General features: G+C 39.5%; 2 protein-coding genes across 3 annotated transcripts; one reads left to right on the forward strand and one right to left on the reverse strand.

The window, feature by feature from the left end:
* Positions 1 to 1,683: 1,683 nt before the first annotated feature.
* On the reverse strand, positions 1,684 to 6,252 carry LOC137979035 (XK-related protein 8-like). Of its 2 annotated transcripts, XM_068826193.1 has the most exons (3): positions 5,208 to 6,252; positions 2,643 to 3,006; positions 1,684 to 2,281 (listed from the first exon to the last, which is right to left on the reverse strand). In XM_068826193.1, exons 1-3 carry the CDS (start codon positions 6,164 to 6,166, stop codon positions 2,270 to 2,272), a joined length of 1,335 nt encoding a protein of 444 aa, XP_068682294.1. In that variant the 5' UTR covers positions 6,167 to 6,252; the 3' UTR covers positions 1,684 to 2,269. The 2 variants fall into 2 exon arrangements, with proteins under 2 accessions (XP_068682294.1, XP_068682293.1); XM_068826192.1 differs by having other exon boundaries at positions 1,684 to 3,006.
* An 8,816-nt stretch (positions 6,253 to 15,068) lies between these two features.
* LOC137979569 (melatonin receptor type 1B-B-like) lies at positions 15,069 to 17,066 on the forward strand. The gene has a single exon (XM_068826854.1). The coding sequence runs from the start codon at positions 15,345 to 15,347 to the stop codon at positions 16,512 to 16,514; it is 1,170 nt and encodes a 389-aa protein (XP_068682955.1). The 5' UTR covers positions 15,069 to 15,344; the 3' UTR covers positions 16,515 to 17,066.
* Positions 17,067 to 20,151: the final 3,085 nt, after the last annotated feature.

Below are 20,151 nucleotides of genomic sequence, written 5' to 3' on the forward strand. Positions count from 1 at the left end.
AAATCTTACAATCGGGTTACGGGCTCTCAGAAGGTAATGATAATATATAGATATTGCCAAGCCTAAAAGCGGAGCTCCCGGATTATTTATTCTTACTGGCCTTACTTAAACAACGAATTTACGGGATAAATCAATTTTGATTTTTTTGTTTAGCCTTGACGAAAAGCAATCAAATCAAGAAAACAAAACAAAACAAAACAAAACAATCTAAACCAATTTAAAACAAGAAGAGGTGGAAAATAACGTGAACCCATGTCTAGGAGCGAGCAACTCCCATACTAAAGCTACGTCACGGCATATTTACAGACCGATCTATTTTTAGACTACCTCTTCCGCCAAAAAACAAAGGCAGTCTCGGTTCACTCACGCTATGACGTCAAGTTAGTTTCTCGTGATTGGTCATCCGGCTCCTGTGGGAGTCTCATTCGCGGGAAATTCAATCTATAAATAAATCAATCTGTGAAAACGCCATAACAGGGATATACGGCTGATGTTCGCTCCTAGTCACGGTCCCCTGAAAATAATAAATATCCCCTTACATAGGAAGTTTACAAGAAAAGTGTACCGCCATACTGAGTAGGTTACCAAGTACCATCACTGTCGTGCATTTTCCTTTAAAAGTGCTAGTGCCAAATAAACTTCCGACTAGAAATCATCTTTGTTGGATTGAAACAGGCGAAAAATGCCGGAAAGTACATTTTCCAAACCGTTTTCCATCCGAACACGAAAAGAGTCGACTGTTAAGAGCTTTAGTTGACGCGTTATGGCCGTGTAGTCGCGTCGAGCGACGAAAAGAGCGTGAAAATTTAAGCCAACTTTCTTACAAGAAATTAACCTGACTTAAGCCTGCGATCCACTCGAAAACCGGTACCAGGTCAGCGGTGAACCAAAACAAAAAAAGCTGACCTCGATGATTCTAAACGTGAGCCCGCGATATGCTCACGTGATACTGGTCAGCGGATGCCTTGTTTTGACACGTGTCAATTGACCATAACATGGATGCCCAATATCAAAGATGTACGCTGTAAACGGCCGACATGTTGGGCGTATTCGCCCTTGTCACACGGCGGCCACATTGTCCCGGGAGACCAAAAAGCTTTGTTTTACCACGCCAAGCCTCACCCCCATGGTTTCCACTGCGAGGCTTGGCGTGGTAAAACAAAGCTCTTTTGGTCTCCCGGGGCAATATGGCCGCCGTGTGACAAGGGCGAATTGGTTCAAGACTGTTCACTCGAAAGTCTTCCGCTATCTAATTACCAGTCGCTCGGACCAGTCTATCCATTGTCAAGAACGAGCACTGGAGGATTTGAGATGTGAACATATAGGGGAAGATAACAGCTCATCGATAAAGCTCGGGGCTGCTCTTAAGATCAACGACTTTCCATACCCGGTTGGAAGACTTGCAAACAAATCCTTTCCTTTAAGAGTACTTCTAGCCAAGGAATCTTACGATTATGGGAAACTTTCTTCAATGTATGTTTGTAATCTACCGCATTGACCACCATTTTAAAAATTTAACTCCAAAGAAATATTTATCACGCAAATTTTGATCAGCGTAGTTCGCTCAATAACTTATGCAAAATTATTCCGGGACTGGGCTGTACACAACTAAAACTTGGAAGATGCGATTCATACAACCTAAACGAATGCTTTCAGCGTGGGCCACTTAGAAACCCAAGCATATGACACGTTAAACTTTATTTCAAAATATCAATAAACTAACCTAAAATCGCGTCGCCAGTACAACTTTGCCTCAAGAAAATTTGCCGTCTCGTGAGCTCCTAATTCCCAAGTCCTAAGTACCCTGCTTTGCTCCATAAGCTTTCTCGCTCATGTGGTATTCGAACAGCAAACGAACTTAACTCTTGATTTTCAAGTGTCGCAAGGCTTTACTGTTAAGCAAACATTTCATTATTTTTGTTACATTAAAAAGTCTGGCCTCAAATCGAGGATGTGAAAAGCCAATATTACGGTGCATTCCAACATTCCAAAAAGGGCCATGACATCTATTCTATTGTTAATTTTTCATAACACGGAAACTTAAAATCCTACGCTCATTTTATGGACGCGTATATTTAGAGATTATGATCATGCATATGAAACTTGGCACCGAGACTTGCGAGCTTTAAAACAGAGGCTGTGTGAAGTCCTATCTGAGTCAGTTAAATCCAAAACTCGAACTTTTCCCTTGCATGTGCACCGCTATCCTCACTTTTCAGTGGCGCCGATAAACTGAAGCGAGGATGCAAAAACCTGTAATACGTTGTCATCATGAGCAACCCTAAAGCAAAAAACATGTATATCACAACAAATCCCGCCACCTCGATTTGCCATGGTAAAAGCCTAGTTGTATTCGTAAACCACAGTATCGAGAAAATGACAATCTCGATGAACCCCAGGATGTAGTATTTTGCAGCCCACTTATAGGTACGACTCCCTTCCAAACTGAAGAAGGAGAAAAGATGGATGTAACACATCACAGCTCGAAAAAACTGCTGCTTGTATTTGCTGCCAGGGAAGAAATAAACCTTATGACGTTCCAGAAAGAATAAAACGATTACAAAGTGAAGTGACAGTGCGACGAAAAACCATTGTTTGAATTCTGTTGCAAAAAAAACCAGGATTAATATTCGAGACATTACCATAAAAGCCCGCCATGACCAAATGGAGAGATATCCGTACCATCGAAGCTGGCCCTTGTGTCGTTTCGAATCACGAAGATAACTGATGTAGTTAACACTGGCTCTAGAGTACGAAAAGAAAGAAAAGCAAATGGAAACGATTGTCCACAAGTCTTCAATCCTGTTAGCGTCCAAGGCCTCTACTGCGTGGCGAGACACGAGGACGTACATCTGCAGCATTAGCTGAGGAGCGTCTTCTGTGAAGGCCAAAATCATCTGCAGTAGCGCCAAATCAAGGCTCATTGCGATCAGCAGCTTGAAATCAAGAACTGTGGTTGCTTTCTTGCGCTTTATCCTGTAAGCTTTGACGAGAACTCTCCAATACCTTTAAAATAGAAAAAGGAAAGGAAGGAACTTTATTTAAGTGTCTAGTCGTTCTAGCGCTGAACCACTAATTGGGAACAAAGTTAAGTAAAATTAACAATTAACGCAAATCAAGTCAAATTTTGCTTTTTGAGGAGAAGAGACAACCAGAGTACCAGGAGAAAACCTCCCGGTGCAGAGTAGAGAACCAACAAACTCAACCCACATATGACGCCGAGTCTGGGAATAAAACCCGGGCCACATTGGTGGGAGGCGATTGCTCTCACTCAGGCTAGTTAAGGCCTGGCTGAGACATAAGGGACCCCCCGCAGAGAATTTAGAAACACCTATCACAGAGTAAAACAAATTTTATTGTTCAATACATTGATCAAGTTTTCGTCATATGACTGTTTGCCAAATGACAATGCTTATCAGTACCACGTGATATCACTTGCCCTTTGAAGCCACAAAATGAGTTTTCTAAAATGGGGAGAAGTTCCGCTTTATATTTTTGAAAACCCTTGTCAACAAACTAATAAGAAGAACTACGTAAATCATGTTCTGTTTTGTATGGTTAAATTTCTAATTTAAATCAGGGGAAATACAACCTTTTATGAAGTCACGTGACGGATTTCCATTACGGCATAAATAAGTTTAATGGCCCTGCTTACAAGGCTAATTCATAAATGGTACCCAAATAGTAAGAGACTGATACCAAAACAAAGTAGCTGAAATTCATTTAGTACTCCCAGGAGCCCATGAGTAGGAGCGAGGAACTCCCATACTAAGCCTATGCCACGGCATTTTTACAGCTACAGCTACAAGCTGTCGTTATTTAACCTTACTGAACGGTATGTAAGCGCAAGGAAGCGGTTTCCTCTCGTTTGCAGTGTCACTGTCCAAAGTGGAATCCCATTTCTCCAAGAAAAGTCTCTTGTGATTGTTCATCACACTGCGTTCGAGGATGTGGGCATCTCTTGGATAGAAATTGTGATCCGTGGACTTAGCATGCTGTTTGATTGTTGATTAGCTATTGCTCAGGCGACCTGGATCATGTTCAATTCGGCTCCGCGCGAGTTCCACGAGCGCTTACTCTCCCCGACGAAGGCGAACGAACAGTAGCGGCAACTCACTTGGTACACTATCCCTTGGACTCGGTCGACCGATGAATGAAGGAAGACAGAAGCCAACGAAAATGTGGGATGTGTCTATTGTGTTGAAACTTCTGAAATCTTTGTCACCAGTAGCCTCGCTGAGTTTAAAGGACCTTAGCCTCAAGCTGGTTATGCCTCTTAGTTTGGTTACTGCTCAGAGAAGACAAAATTTTCACCTGCTGGAACTAATGTCTAAGAGTGATTCAAACTTTGTGTTTACGTTTAATAAGCCTCTCAAGCAGTCTAAATCAAGAACGCCAGTGAAGCCTCTGGTTCTTAAGGCATACTCTCATGATGAACGTTTATGTGTATTTGCTACTTTAAACGAGTACCTTCAGAGGACTCGGACTCCGTGTTGATGGTTCTCAACTGTTAATCAGCCTTCGGAAACCACATAAAGCTGTATCACGAGATACAATGAGTAGGTGGATAAGATTTGTTATGCAGATGTCTGGAACTGATTTAAACATTTATAAAGAACATAGTACAACTGAAGCTTCAGTGTCTACTGCTCATCGGGAACAGGTGCCTATTCATGAGATTCTCAACAAAGCTGAGTGGTCATCTGCCCGTACGTGTGCCACTTATTATGACAAGAGGTTGGACACTTTTAAGGATAGTGTCTCTCATTTTGAGGAGGCTTATTTAGAAACTGTAACGTACTTTCTTTCTTGTGGAACTTGTAATAAACAGCTTGATATTATGTATGTTAGTTACCATTTGGCAACTATCTTGTTGCCCTGATGAGCCAACTTTGGCTTTGAAGTCTCATGGAATCTCTGGTCACGTGACAGTGAGGTAGAATTAAAAATTGAACGACACTTACCTGGAAGTGGAACTTCGATGAGAATTCTACCGATCTGTGGAGTGACCAAGAGAGGTCACTCCACAGATCGGTAGAATTCTCATCAAACTTCCACTTCCAGGTAAGTGTCGTTGAATTTTTAATTTTGTTGTGTAACAAAATTAATGTTTGTCACACAACGTAGCGTGACACATCATCATGAAAATGTTTTCAGTTTTTTTATATTTTGGTTGACCATAAATCAATGTCTTGTGTCGTACATACCTCTCTACTATTCCTAAAAGACACAAGTGTGTCCACGTGACAGCTTTCCATCCACTCTCGGGCGGCTGTTTTAAGCGTTTCTCGTCTTCTTTGTGCCAAAAGAACGAGACGAGATTTGTAACCACGGATGGGAAAAATACCAGCATTACGGTGAAACTTCCCCACCAATAGTTTTGCCCTTTGGTGAAATGATCAGCTGCAACTTTAAGGTCAGTTCCGATGTCGGCAAAAAAGGCAACGATACTCCCAATGGTGAAGGCGAGGCTTAGCCATGTCACTTTTCCCCGTTTCCGCCATAATTCTGAGAAGTCCTTGTCCATTCGAAAATAAACACATTTTCTGAAGCGTTCTTTGGGAAGTAAATGTTTACTTTCAAAGCCAGTGTAATTATGTAAGAAAATCCCATTGTTGTTTGAAAACCGTTCAGCCGGTGAAGCACTTGTGAGTGTGTTCTTAACAACAACTACTTTCTCACTCTGCTGAGTCAGTGCCACTCTCTGGTGATTATTTTCATAACCATTTAACAACGGCTGAGTGTTGGTCCAAAATCGGTTCTTATTAGTTTTTTTGGCAGCTTCGTCTTTATCTAATTCCATGAACACTTGTTCAAGAGCCTCAAGATCTTCGTTCGTAAAATCGTAAAATCGCGCAGGATTGACAAAATTTCCGTCTTCACACTCAACAGACCAGCCTCTTCGTACTTCCCCACGTATACCATCAACTTCATCTTTTATCGTTTCCGCGGAAACCGTCGACGTTTTGTAAGTTTTAATGGATTGCACCACATCACGAAGCAGTTGAAGCTCATCTTCTCTCAGCCTTGCCACGCGGAAGTCATCGTCGCTTACATTTCTCGTGGAAGGACGTGAGATTTTATGTCTAAGAGCTCTTAAATGTTGCTTTTGTTCTTCACTTAATTTCAGGCCTGATTGCCGAAGTTGAGACGCCGAATGATCCATGTTTTGAAGGCCGTTCTTAAGTTTAATATTGGACGCACAGAACTACGCACGGTGAAATCAATCGTGCATGAATCACGAGAATTAAATTACTACGGATAAATTCTTGTGCGTAGTTAATATTCTCCTGAAATATATTATCATTCCTTATTGGGAAAGTCCCTTTGTGAACGAAGCAAAACAAAAATTCCTCAGACACGTCCAGACGTGTGGGTGTACCACTGTGGCGGCCAGAAATCAACGAGAAGAGCTGGCTGGAGTTCAGTTTGCGATGGAAGCGCTTACTTTTCGCTTATGAGATAAAATACAAGTGTATTCTCCTAATGTACTTGAAACGCTCAAACTGCTGAGATTGATAGGGATAGACATTTTTGTCAACCAAATAGCTGTCTCGCAAGATGACAATTCGAAACATTTCGAAATGAAAGACGTTATGGAACTGGAAACTTGAAAAAAGATTTATTTCTAGGTCATCTTCAACCGTGTATGATAAAAATCAGAAGACCCTGCGTTTTTGATGACGTCACTGTGAAAACCATCTACATGCTAAGGCACCATATGAAACACCAATTTTTTCTTAACAAGAAGCACTAATTATTGTCACGTAAAAACTCATCATAGCAACAGGCTATGGATCTTAAACATAATGTCACTTGAGATTTTCTTTCTAACTCATGGGTTGTGCGCAAACTTTTTCAAGAAATGGTACATGAAATCACTAGCTTTACCAAATATCATAAAATTCTCTTCTGGTTCCTGTGGGTACATATGCGTGGCGGTGGCCTAACCGGTGGGAAGGGGCACTTCACTGTCGTGCATGCTTTGAAACCGTACTCCGCTGGCCTAAGATGGTCACAAGAGTCAATTACTCAAGAATAAGAATATCTGGTATCAGGTTTGTCCCCATTAGCGTCAGAAAAATGCCTATATTCAAACCAATTTTTTGTGGGAAAATAAACAATAGACCTAATCTGCCAACACATTCAAAGCTCCCGGGGTTCAGATTCTTTGTGTCTTATGTATTTGCATTGTAAGCTTCATTCACATTTAAATGATATGGAAATACTTGGAACAAAAAGTCTTATTCCAAAAGGAATTGAATTCGTACACCTTTGATTTAGCCGATTATTGTTTGGGGTGGCTCAAACCAGTTTCAAGACTTTGAAAAGACACTCTCTGTACACGTTTTGGTACTACTACGCCGTATCTCGAATTAACAATGTTATGGCACCATATGAAACATCGATTATTTCCAAACAAGATGCAGTCATTATTGCTCATATCTCAAGAACAAACTCGGTGACCCCCATTTTTTCTTGTTGAAAATGATCAGAAGGCCAAGATGAAACTTTCTGCAAAGTGTAAAAAATATTTGTACTGCAGATTCAGAGCCACTTAAAAAAATAATTAAAAATAAATTGATTTAAGGTTTCTCTGAAACGACTGTACATAATTTTTTAAAATGGGTAACTGAGTTTGTTTTTGAGATAAGAACAACTTAAGACAAAATAAAGGGGCTTATCGCAGGCCTTTTCCGTTCCCACGGTGACTTATTACATCACAATAGTGACCGCATCATCTTTTTCAGCAATAATTAATGTTTTCTATAGTACCATACCATTGCTGCTAATACGTGATACAACGTAGTAGTGCCAAACCTTCTAATAAGAACGTCACTTGAAAGTGTTGAAACTGAGTTAAGCCACCTTAATTTCCCTCAAAAATACTGATTGGGAGTAGGGCAATTGGGGTAAATCTTACTATCTGCTTATACAGAAGATAATAATAATAATAATAATAATAATAATAATAATAATGATGATGATGGTGATGATGATTATAAAGATAACGACAATGATAATAACAATGATATCTCAATTGATAATAATAGAAATCGATAGGTTTAAAGAGGAAGCAAACGGCAGAAAAACAAAAGACAACACTACAAGTTGGAAGATGCGATTCATACAACCTTAACGAATGCTTTCAGCGTATGCCACTAAGAAACTCAAGCAAAGAACACGTTGAACTTCATTTCAGAATATCAACAAACTGACTCAAAATCACGTCACCAGTACGACCTTGTCTAAAAAAAATCGGTCATCACGTGACTTCATGATGACCAAATTCAAAGTGCCTTGTTTTTGCTACATAAACTTTATTTTTGTGACATTCTCACTCTTGTAGTATTTGTACAGCAAACAAACGTAACTCTTGATTTTAAGTGTCCCGAAGCTTTATTGTTATGGAAAGATTTTCTTTTGTTACATAAAAAATCTAGAGATTTCCCAAATAACATTTCTCCGTGACAAAATTTGGCACGGACACTTGCTGAGGGGGTGTGATCTCCGATCTGAGTTAGTTAAATCCAAAAATCGAACTTTTTACTTGAATCATTATCCGCATGTTCTGTGTCTGCAAGCTCAGACTTCAGTGGCGCCAACAAACTGAAGCGAGCACGTTTAAATCGAGGATGCAAAAACCTGTAATACGTTGTCATCATGAGCAACCCTAAAGCAAAAAAACATGTATATCACAACAAATCCCGCCACCTCGATTTGCCATGGTAGAAGCCTAGTTGTATTCGTAAACCACAGAATCGAGAAAGAGATAATCTCGATGAACCCCAGGATGTAGTATTTCACAGCCCACTTATAGGTACGACTCCCTTCCAAACAGAAGAAGCAGAAAAGATGGATGTAAGACATCACAACCCGAAAAAACTGCTGCTTGTATTTGCTGTCGCATTCTCGAGGAAGCTTATGGCTATAAATTGCGATCGATTATGAAAAATTTTCATGACGATTAGAGAACTCTTGTATTTTCTTCTCTTTCTTTCTTCTTTTTTTCTTTTTTTTCTGCTTTTCGTTTTAGAGTTCGCACAGCTCTTTTTATGAAAAGTAACAAAACTACTGTCTGGTTCTTAGTTGTTCGCGTGTGGTTTTGCCATAGCAACTTAATGGACTCGACATAGTATTGTTAGTCGTCCAATCAGAATTAAGGTATTTTGCTGAGTGCACTATGAAAAGTGGGTAACCGGGAATATATACAAAATGTCCTTGACAAGTTTTGACTTAGTATCGGGAGGAAGGGAACACAAGCCTTTAAACATAGACTTGTTATATCTCATGCATTTTTAAAACATTTTCCTAAATGGGAAATTGCCCAAGTGTTTATGTGAAGAAATAAGGGGGAAATAATAGACATTTAACATGCAGGGAGCAGGGATGGCGAAGTGGTAAGAGTACTCGTCTCCCTCCAATGTGGCCCGGGTTAAGCTCCCTGGCTTGACGTCACATGAGGGTTGATTTGATTGGTTGTCTACACTGCTCCGAGAGGTTTTTCTCCTGGTACTCTGGTTTTCCCCTCTCGTCAAAAAACAACCCGTGATTTGGTATTAGTTGTTTGATTTGATTTCTGCTCAGTGTCCCCAATTAGTGCCAAAGCGCGAAATACAGTTGACAATTAAAGTTTATTATTATTGTTATTATTATTATTATTATTATTATTATTATTATTATTATTATTATTAGAGCAAGTTTTAATTGAGTTTCGTAAAACCAAAACCAAAGTAATTACTTTGGCCAATCAAAAAGGACGGAGACAATCCAGTAGACCAATCAAAACTTGAAGTAATTACACATAGCCGACACAAAGCGCGGGAAAATGTGCACGCGCGAGCCACGATTGGTTTTGGTTTCACTTTCGATTGCTTACAAAAATGGAGCGACAACTTTGAACCAATCACTGTTTGAAGTAAATGCAAAACCGAAGCAATTCGCTAATTACTTTTGATACTCAATTGAAAAGCGCTCTATTATTATTATTATTATTATTATTATTGGACGATGGCGGACGGATGTACCGATCTTAGGTTTTAGGTCTTCTTCTTGAGACTTCAGTGTTTTACTTTTTCCTTTTATCCCCAACTGCAAATAACAGTCGCAACTCTGGGGGTCGTTGTCGCGATTTAAATGCTTTTAAACCACGAAACTACTGGAAAATACCGCCAAAGCGCCAACCAAGTACACGATGTCGAGGAAACCAAAGGTGAAATGGACTGAACAAATGAACAGGGACGTTCTAGACTGTAAACAACAAGCACAGGCTTTGGCTGCATCTGATAATGCACCGTGCAATATCAATGGCAGGAAGAAAGGTTACATCGAGATAATGAAGGAACTATGGGACGAGAAAGGATATGAACATCTTGGTCTTAAAGGGCAAAATCTGAGAGATCAAGCTTCACGGCTGGAAAGGAATGCGGGCTTAATCCATACTAGTGTAAATGTGTTGAGAGCGACTGGCATGTACGATTCTGTCTTGGACACAACTCAACCCGCGTCTAATATTGTGAATAACTTGATTTCTTGCGGAGTGCTTCAGGATAATCGAAATCAAAACAATGGCGCCCAGCAAAGCCAAAATCATAATCAGTCGATAGTGGATTTGCATACATTTGCAGTACAACCCCCAGAGGGCCTGACAGAGGAGCGTGATTACTCAAATTTTGAAAACGCGTCGGACAACATTCCAGGGAGCTTGCCGGAATACAAAGCCATTAACAAGCCATCTTCATTTATTTGGGGCCGACATGGCGATGGAAGAACAATAACAGTCAACACGTCGACCATTGACAATGCCTATAACGAGATTACAAAATGGCGGAAGAACACTTTTCTTGTCCCCTATGGGAAAACAGGAAAATATTTCATTGATAAATTAACACAGCACATAAACGATTGGAACAATGAGTCAGAAATGCAACACATTGCCCTTAAAGCAGCTATTGTCCTCCTCGCTGTTGGGTTCCACCCAATAAAGCAAGCGTTTTTGCAAACCTTGTCACGACAAGCAAATATAATTCAGCTTTGCGATACCTCAGCGATGGAGACGGCGGGGGTATTTTGCCATTGAGCGATGACGTCATGAGACAATTTAAGGCATAACACCCTGTGGCACAGGACGCCTCCCTAGGTTCTCTACTCTTTGGACCAATCGAAGAAGTTCCAGATACAGTGTACTACCAGATCAATGGTTATCAAACACAAGAAGAAGCAGACTATATCTTACCTTATTGTTCAATATAACAGCTCTCAGTGTAAGATTTAATCACGGAAAGCAAAAGCTACTGTCATATATGTTTACATACGGTATTAACCTAGGTCGTGAGTACAGATCTCCCTGTGTTCAGTCTGTATACATGACTGATGTCAAGATTCCCCCGTGCAGACTTTGGAACTGGCTAAGCCTTAACAGGCCCCTCTGATTTTTTTGCAGTACATTTTTTTTTAATCACAAAATTAAATTGAAAGTGAAATTTTGGAACTTGACTAGTTTGAATTTTGTCTTCAGTGGATATCTTGTCATGGATCCAAAATGTTTCTACTCTTTGGATTCAGTACAACTTTGGGAAACAAACGAGGAAATTGCCCTTCAGGTTTTTGTAAACATACATTGGGTGTAGGCTAAAAGATGTCTGAAGCCTTGCTTTATGTTATGCAGTGTATGCCTTTGGCATCAAGGTTTTAAGAATCAATTGAAAATTTCAATCTCTATCTTGACAGTGGTACGTTTTTTTTTCTATTTTCTGTTTGTTCAACAGAACAATTCACTCTGGGCAAAAGTTTATTAACACTGCGCACATACATTGCAGGAATTTTCATAATTGCATGTAGGTAAAGGTTAAGCTCATGTGAGGCACTTGTTCCCACAGACTGGAGCTTATCCTGGTTTCTATAGCATGAAGGGACTAGGAGTATTTGGGGGGAGAGAACGCCATTTCAGTGCATGGTTAACCCCAGCATTAAGTTTCCTGGTACTCATGGATACACCTGGGTGGAGAGAGGCACTGTGAGAGTAACATGTCTTGGCTAAGGACATGGTCAGGGCTCAAACTTGGATTGCTTGAGTTGAGTGCACTTACTATGAGGCCATCATGCCTTCTGCAATTTTTCATTATAGTTATTAAGGTTAAGTTAATCCTGCCTTAATTACTTACATGTAGTAGGAAAAACAGTTTATTCATTCATTTTATGACAAAATTATTATCATAATGTTGTATTTGATGTTGTTATTTTAATGTAGACTTGTGACTGGTATCCATTTGCGAACAATTTTAATTAAGTGATATACTTAAATTGCAAAATTGTTACTAGATTTGTAGCTGAAAACAGTTAACATGTAGTTCTAATTATTCTATGTAGACACTGAATAGAACTAAATATGACATAGCTTCACTTAAAAAGGTCTTGGAGAGGTCCTGATACATACTAAATTTGCAAATTTTATACTGTTACAGTGTATAATAATATATTATGATTAACAGATTTGTTTACAATAAAAAAATACATTCCATGCATTTTTCTTCAAGTTGTTATTTAAAAGTGAAGGTTTTCTGCCCCACTTTTTCAATTTACATGTTATTTACAGGCTCCCTTTTTTAATTTACATGTTATTTACAGGCTCCCTTTTTTAATTTACATGTTATTTACAGGCTCCCGTTTTCAATTTACAGGTTATTTACAGGCCCCCTTTTTCAATTTACAGGTTTTTTGCAGGCTCCCTGTTCCAATTTACATAATATTTACAGGCTCCTCTTTTTGATTTACATATTTTCTACAGGCTCCCTTTTTCAATTTACATGTTATTTACAGGCTCCCTTTATGATTTACAGATTATTTACACGTTCCGTTTTTCAAGTTACATGTTATTTACATGCTCCCTTTTTTGACTTACAGGCTCCCTTTTTTGATTTACATGTTATTTACAGGCTCCCTTTCTGATTTACAGATTATTTACACGCCCCGTTTTTCAATTTACATGTTATTTACATGCTCCCTTTTTTGACTTACAGGCTCTCTGTTTTGATTTACAGGCTCCCTTTTTTGATTTACAGGCTCCCTTTTTCAATTTACAGGTTATTGCCATGTTATTTACAGCATTTTGACAACCCCCCTGTATTAAATTTACATGCTATTTACAGGTTTCATAGTTGAATCACAAAATATTTACAGGCTATTTACAGTATTCCCAAGAACAATTTACATGTCATTTACATGATCATAGCCCTTTGATCTAAAAATTTACAGTGTTTTCCCTATCATTTACATGTTTCACTTGAAATATTTACATGTTTTTTACATGGAACTTCACAAACATGTAAAAGGGGAAAAATCATGTAAATCATTCTTTACAGTCTCTTTTTGATGTTGATGATTTACATGTTAATTACATGTTATTTACATACTCTGTAAATTTTCAACTTTTCCAGTGAATTTCTACGTGTATAACATATCGTTATAAGACCTAATGTTCATTCAGATATCTTTTTATTGCATGCTTGTTATTCAGGATCATATCAAAGCTTGTCTTCAATTAACCCTTGATAAGGCGAGAAAGTTCACTGCTCTCAGGTGTGCGTTACAGACAGTAAATTTATTCACTACCAGTTATTCAGAGTATGGGCCACATACATACATACATACATACGTATGGGTTATTGACCAAGCGTGAGGTCAAGATGACTGGATATTGGCCAAGTTCTTTTTTTGCGTGTTTATGGACCGAGACGAAGTCGAGGTCCATAAACACGGTAAAAGGTAAAACTGTTTTCTTCAGCCTTCTTATTAATTAGAAAACTGTTAACTACGCTGTGGCGCGTTGACCATAAGTCAGTTTATGCAACAAGTAATGAAAAAGAGCTGGGGAGAGATGTATGTCCATCATAGGCATTTCTGTGTTCGATTATACTGCAAAGACAATACTACAGCAATACGTAGAGATTGACAAAGCAAGTGGCCAGTTAGAATCCAGGATATTGGTCACATCCATCACATGGTCAGATATCTCAGCTCAGTGCCCACATAGCATTTCTCGTGGCATTACAACAGAATGCAAAGCACTCAATAAATTTGGCTTATTTGAGCCACGTGATGGAAATCCTGCCTTGTCTTATTTCTGTAACTTTTACCACAGCTAAAACTACAATGCAATTCAATTTCATTATCACAACAATCACGGAGCTCGAAAGTTGTACAATTACCAACAACCAACAACAACAACCACAACAACAAGAGCTTTATTTATCCCAAATTTACTTATCCCTCATACAATTCACCAGATTATGTCGTAAATTGTGGAATTATATTACAATTTCATCTGCAGGTAATGCCCACTTTCGTTTCGTGCCAATTGATTGAGCTCCTCTGCATGTTTTTTCTTTACTTCTCGAGCACAATCAACTCGTTCATACACGCAGGAATGAATCCTGCATTCAAAAGAAATTTCTTTAAAATTTTGTCTTGCAACTGAGAAAGCGAAGAGTTGGTGTCGTTGCTGTCTTTACACAAACTGAAGTTGTCGAGTTCCAGAGCACATTTTTACAACGAAACCGAGAGTGGAAAAAAAACGCGTCAGCTTTAATTTGAGGAACCGTGCTTTTCCTGAAGGTAGCGAGTTTATCAAGTAAAAGATCTGCACAGGCAACCGGAATTGTTCCCTCTAACCAAGCTTCAGATTACTGCTGATGAGGACAAATGTCATCTTGTTGGAATAAGACCACAAGCGTCTCTTCGCACTAAATAGTTTCTCAAACAATTGATCAATAAGGAACTTGATAAGCTAGCACTTACATAAGACCATTCTTTTACGGCTTAGACGAAGGGCACGTTTTGCTGGAAGATTGAAGATGGAATTTCTACCTTTTCTGCCTGCAAAATTCTACATTTCTATCACGCCGAAACTAAAAGATACGCGGAAATAAAACTGGAGCCTGGATGATCCTGTATGGGGCCCAAATTTGCCTATCTGGCAGCGAATCTAGAACACTTGCTGGTCGATCATTAAAATGAGAATCAAAATTACTGAGCGGGGGTAGCTGAACTCGAGCAATGGAACCAATTGTCAAAAAAAAGAAGAAGAACTGAGAAGAACTGTCGCCGAACAAAAAAGTACAGACTGCTATAGAAATATCGTCAACGATAAGCTAACGAATATGTAAATTTTGAATTTGGTGGGGCAATCGTCATCTCCACAGGTGAAAGCGAAATACTGGAATTAAAATGTGACGCCGCATTGCTGGAACCTAGCTAGAAGCGAAATTAACAACTTTGGTGAAGCTTAACACCAAACCGTAGAGCACTAAAATCAATTTCATGCTAAGTTTGGCGCCCTTCTGTCTATGATGTCGGACGATTTGAACTCACGAAGTCTCAGTTTGATCGTTGTAGAAGTCAGCTTCCTCATAACCTTGAACGTTATGTCTCTAATTGGAAACACCTTGGTTTGTATTTCGGTTTACAAGAATGCTCGACTCCGAACGACAACAAACTTGTACATTATCGCTTTGGCCGCGAGCGATTTACTCTCTGCTGTGTTTGTGATGCCCATAAGCGTGAGCGTATTGATAACAGGCGACTGGATTCTCGGCGGAACGCTTTGCCAACTTCACGCCTTCTTCAGCCTGTTTGTTATCTACGTTTCTCCTGTGACAATGGGCTTAACAGCTGTAAATCGGTATGTGAGAATCTGCAAGTCGGATCAGCAGTACAAGAGACTGTTTTCAGCGAGAAAGTCATGCGCTTTGCTTGCCTCCGTGTGGAGCTTCGTTGCATGTTACACGGTGGTTCCTCGATTATTTGGTCTTCAAGCGTACGAATTCGTCCCAGGTTACGCCCAGTGCTCCATCGCACATCTCAGCGAAACCGGCAAATCTATTCACTATGGCATCGTCGTTACGTTGTTCTTTTTAACACCGTTGATATCAACTACATTCAGCTACACAAAAGTCGCGAAGATGATCCGAAAGCACAATGCATCTGCAACTGCGATGATTCAAAGACGAGAAAACGCTAGGGAAAGAAGTCGAAAATGGCGAAAAAGCAAGGGTATCACCAGTCATGAGATCAAACTCAGCAAGTCGCTATTTGCAGTCGTCTTCGCCTTCATGATCTGTTGGGTTCCGTTCTGGATCATCGTCATCCTCCGTCGCTTTCGCCTTGTGGCAATGATGCCTCGAAACGTTGAGCTGTTTTGTATTTTTCTCTTTTATTTGTCAAATACAATCAACCCTTTCATATACGCTGGGATGAATCCTGCATTTCGAACAGAATTCCGCAAGATTGTCCTCTGTAAACACTGGCATGAAGTTGAGGTAGCTGATAACAGGAAAGCAATGAGTGAGGATGCAGCTGAGACTCCAAACATGGAATTATTTCGTCGCGTGCGCCGACCGAATTTTCATCATGATACTTCTTTGATCAGTCTTTCGGTCGAAACAAGTGAAATTTGTCGAATAAAGTCGGTAGATCTAGGACTTGGACTTTCCATATCAGCAACTACCTGTTTATAGAGGCGAATGATCAATTGGTTCATTTAAAAAAGTTGAGTTCGCATTGATCCCGCCATTATTAGTTTCATTGGGCTTGTATCTGAATTTTCCTTCATTCAAAACTATGGTTTTCTAGAGCAGCCAGACATGTAATATTTTCTTGTTTATCGGCTAAACGCGCCATTTTATATAAATGAGCCAATTTACCGCGGCCAATTACAATTATTGACAAATGCCAATACAAAGGGGAGTACACGGAATTAAACTAATTCAATATTTTAACCGATGTACAAGGGCCTATTATCAGGAGATTTTAACCCATGCTCAACTGACCACTTGTATACCAAATTACTTTGATTGTCAGCCCCTTTCATAATTTAGCATCGATGGGCCGGTTGGAATTTACGAGGCTTTCATAACTTTGTCCAATAAACTGATGCAGTGCTCAAATATTGTTTTGCAGTAATTGGATTGCTCTTAAAGGGGCTACGTCACGCTATTCTACGTAATAGTGTTTAATTTTGCTAATTATGAGCTCTAAACGTTAGAAATTGGCAGACAAAGGGTCTTTCATTTGCAGTATCATGGCCAAATAACAACTGAGAATGATTTTCCAGCTGAGTAAATGACATTTTAATGCATGCAAATAAACTGACATACCGTAAATTTGAAAAAAAGGTGGACCGACGTTTTTCAAATTGACTCAAATGCATGCTATTTCAATCCTCTCCAGTTTTGTCCACCCATGCCCCTTCTTGACCTTCCTGTGTTTTGTTGGAGTTCTTCTATAGTTTTGAGAAGTTATGACTATTTGATCAGTGCTGAAATTGCCTAAAATTGCGTGACCTGTCCCCTGTAATTGAGCTCCCCGTAGGGATACAAACCCAGCAGTCGTATAACTTTGCGACTTCTGTGACCAGCTAAGGCTTTTCAGGTGGCTAGTGCATCACCCAACGGCCTCAAGTTTCTCACTGTTAGGTCCATTATCTGGAGTGCAACCAGCCCAGTATATCGGCAATCTTCGCAAGATGAGTGCAGAAGACAGGAATGTTGCCTCTTGCAGGCTGTTAATGCCTAGATCTTGCAGCTTTAAGATGTTTTAAGTTGCTGTTGTTTTTAAGTTGCTGTCATCCTTTCTCATCAGTCAGCCTCTTCACTACACTTGCTGTCTTTACGGTAAGACAGATCCTCTTGCATGTGGCTACACACCATTTAAACTTGGTTCTCATCTGGTCTACTGTGAACGGGAATGAATCGTCATATTGTTCGTTCAGTTTATTTAACACAGACTGATAAGCCTCAGTGTTATATGCTTTCTTGGTGTTGGTGCTTTCTTGTATCCGTCTGGGGCACACGGATAAAACGTCTGGACGAATATAATTTAACAGGAGCAATTCAGTTCGTTTTATACGTCGCTTTACTGTCGAAGAAAATTGCTGGAATTAAATTCGTCTTTAATGCGACGTATAAACAGGGCCTTACTTTAATATTATTTTAATGTGCGATATTTTAATATTTTTGTAAAGCGCTTAGAACAGGACTGGATAAGCGCTATATAAGTAATTTTATTATTATTATTATTATTATTATTATTATTATTATTATTATTCTTTGCTCTTTGGATATTTCGTGTGGCTGGTAATGGCGTTTGTAGTTTTTTCGTGCTTGGATGTGACCACATGGTTTTTGGAAAAAAAAAAGTAAATAGGCCAAGATTAGATCATCATCAGTTCAGTTGACAAACCTTTGATATTGAAGAGGCCGAGCACAGTTTTCGCGCACACTTTTGCCACTGCAATTCAGCGCGTGCACAAGGATTGCACAAAACAAACATGCTGTCAATAGAGAGATCATTTTATTACTATCTGTGTAGTTTTTCTCTATAGTTAAGCGTAACGCATTGATGGCTTTAGTCTCTTATTACAAAAATATTTTAGAAAAGGCACCAATGCAAAGAATCCAGCGATTTTCAGCTTTTTCTTTGTTACCGAAAGAGCCCAATTTTTACGATAATTGCAGAAATTCACGCGCGCTCATTGGCTAAATTTTATGGGCAATATGCGGATAGACACATGAATTTGAAATTCGTACGACGCGTCAGCGAACGAGAGCAGGAAATTCGACAATCTGTTATCGTAAAAAACAAATTGATGTCAGTTTTAAATGCGTCTGTTCTGTTATTGACAATGAATTTCGTCATAACATTGTCAAAGTAGTCTGCTACTTTGACAATGTGATGAGGAAATTCATGATCAATAACAGGACAGACGCATAAAAATCTGACGTCAATTTGTTAACTCGTTCCCAGAGCTTCGTTCCCCTCGACCAGCGGTCGGAAAACGAGAGCTCTGGGAGCATCCATTTTGAAATAACAATGTCAAATAACCGGCGAATTCTGATTATCCGGCTCACTGCGCAATCTCAGTCTGCATCTATGGCATGCCTTAACGAATGTCTGAAATGAATGCTTCCAGAGCTCTCGTTTTCCGACCGCTGGTCGAAGGGAACGAAGCGCTTAGAAATTGATTGGAAAGAGCCCAGTTAAATGCAGCGCATGCAGAGTTGCAACTCGAAAAATTGAGGCTTATTAACTTTACAGATATTTTCCTATTTGTAGCGATCCAGTCGTTAGAATGCCAAGAAATTTGGATAAAAAAGTTTAGAAACTACTTGAATGATGTATTACAGAAAATCCGAATTTTGATGCAGTGTAAACAATTTACGGCGAATTAAGAAAATCGCTATTGTCAAAATTTATTGAAACAATGTTGACTGATGGGATTTAATTTCATCTCGTAGTGGGCAAATGATGAAAAGTATCAAACGAATGTTTATTTTTGAATAAGCGAAAGTATATTTTTAAGCCTTATTTTTTTTAACCAGCCCCGTTACCACGTTACCACGGCAACAACACACACCTTAATCGAAAAAAACGAAAATACACCTCTCTGTGGTTAACCTTAACTATTTGTCCACAAACGAGGCGGCTGTTTCGCAAAACAAAACAAAGAAAAAGAAATGACAAGAAAGTTCAGTTCGATTAAATTTAATGTTCAGTTGTATGAGCATGCGTGTAGTCCGCGAGAGCGGACGTGAATTTTGAGCGGCAGTAAATTCCCTCTTCTCCCTTAAGCAAAATCATTGGTAAGCTTGTCACGGTCAATGACAGGAAAGAACAACAAACGGGGAGACCGTGGCTCTACTGAAGAGGAGACAAACGCAGCGAAAAGGCCCAACAAAGAACTTATCGGTCAGGAAGAAGTAGGCGGCAATATGGCGGACAATGATGAAGTGTGTGATGCTGAACCCACGCTGTACGATATACGGAATATGTTGGAGGACCTTCAAAAGTCTGTCTCGAGCATTCTTAAGGAAAATGCCATCCTAAGAGAGGACTTGGCGCAATTAAAGTCGTCCCTTCAATCTAAAGAGAGAGAAGTAAGTGCCCTGAAAACATCGTTTGGGAAGGTGACAAAAGCTGATGAGTTATTGAAGACCGAACTGGAAAAAACGAAACTAAAACTACGGGAGCAAGAAGATGAAACCGGAAATCTGTACACCGCGCTAGATGAGCTGGAGCAGTACACCAGAAAAAACAGCCTAGAAATTCAAGGTATACCGGATCAGTGCTATTCTACAACCGAAGAGGTAGTTTTAA

This window comes from Montipora foliosa, chromosome 12 (assembly GCF_036669935.1).
Source record: "Montipora foliosa isolate CH-2021 chromosome 12, ASM3666993v2, whole genome shotgun sequence".
NCBI classification, from domain to species: Eukaryota; Metazoa; Cnidaria; class Anthozoa; order Scleractinia; family Acroporidae; genus Montipora; species Montipora foliosa.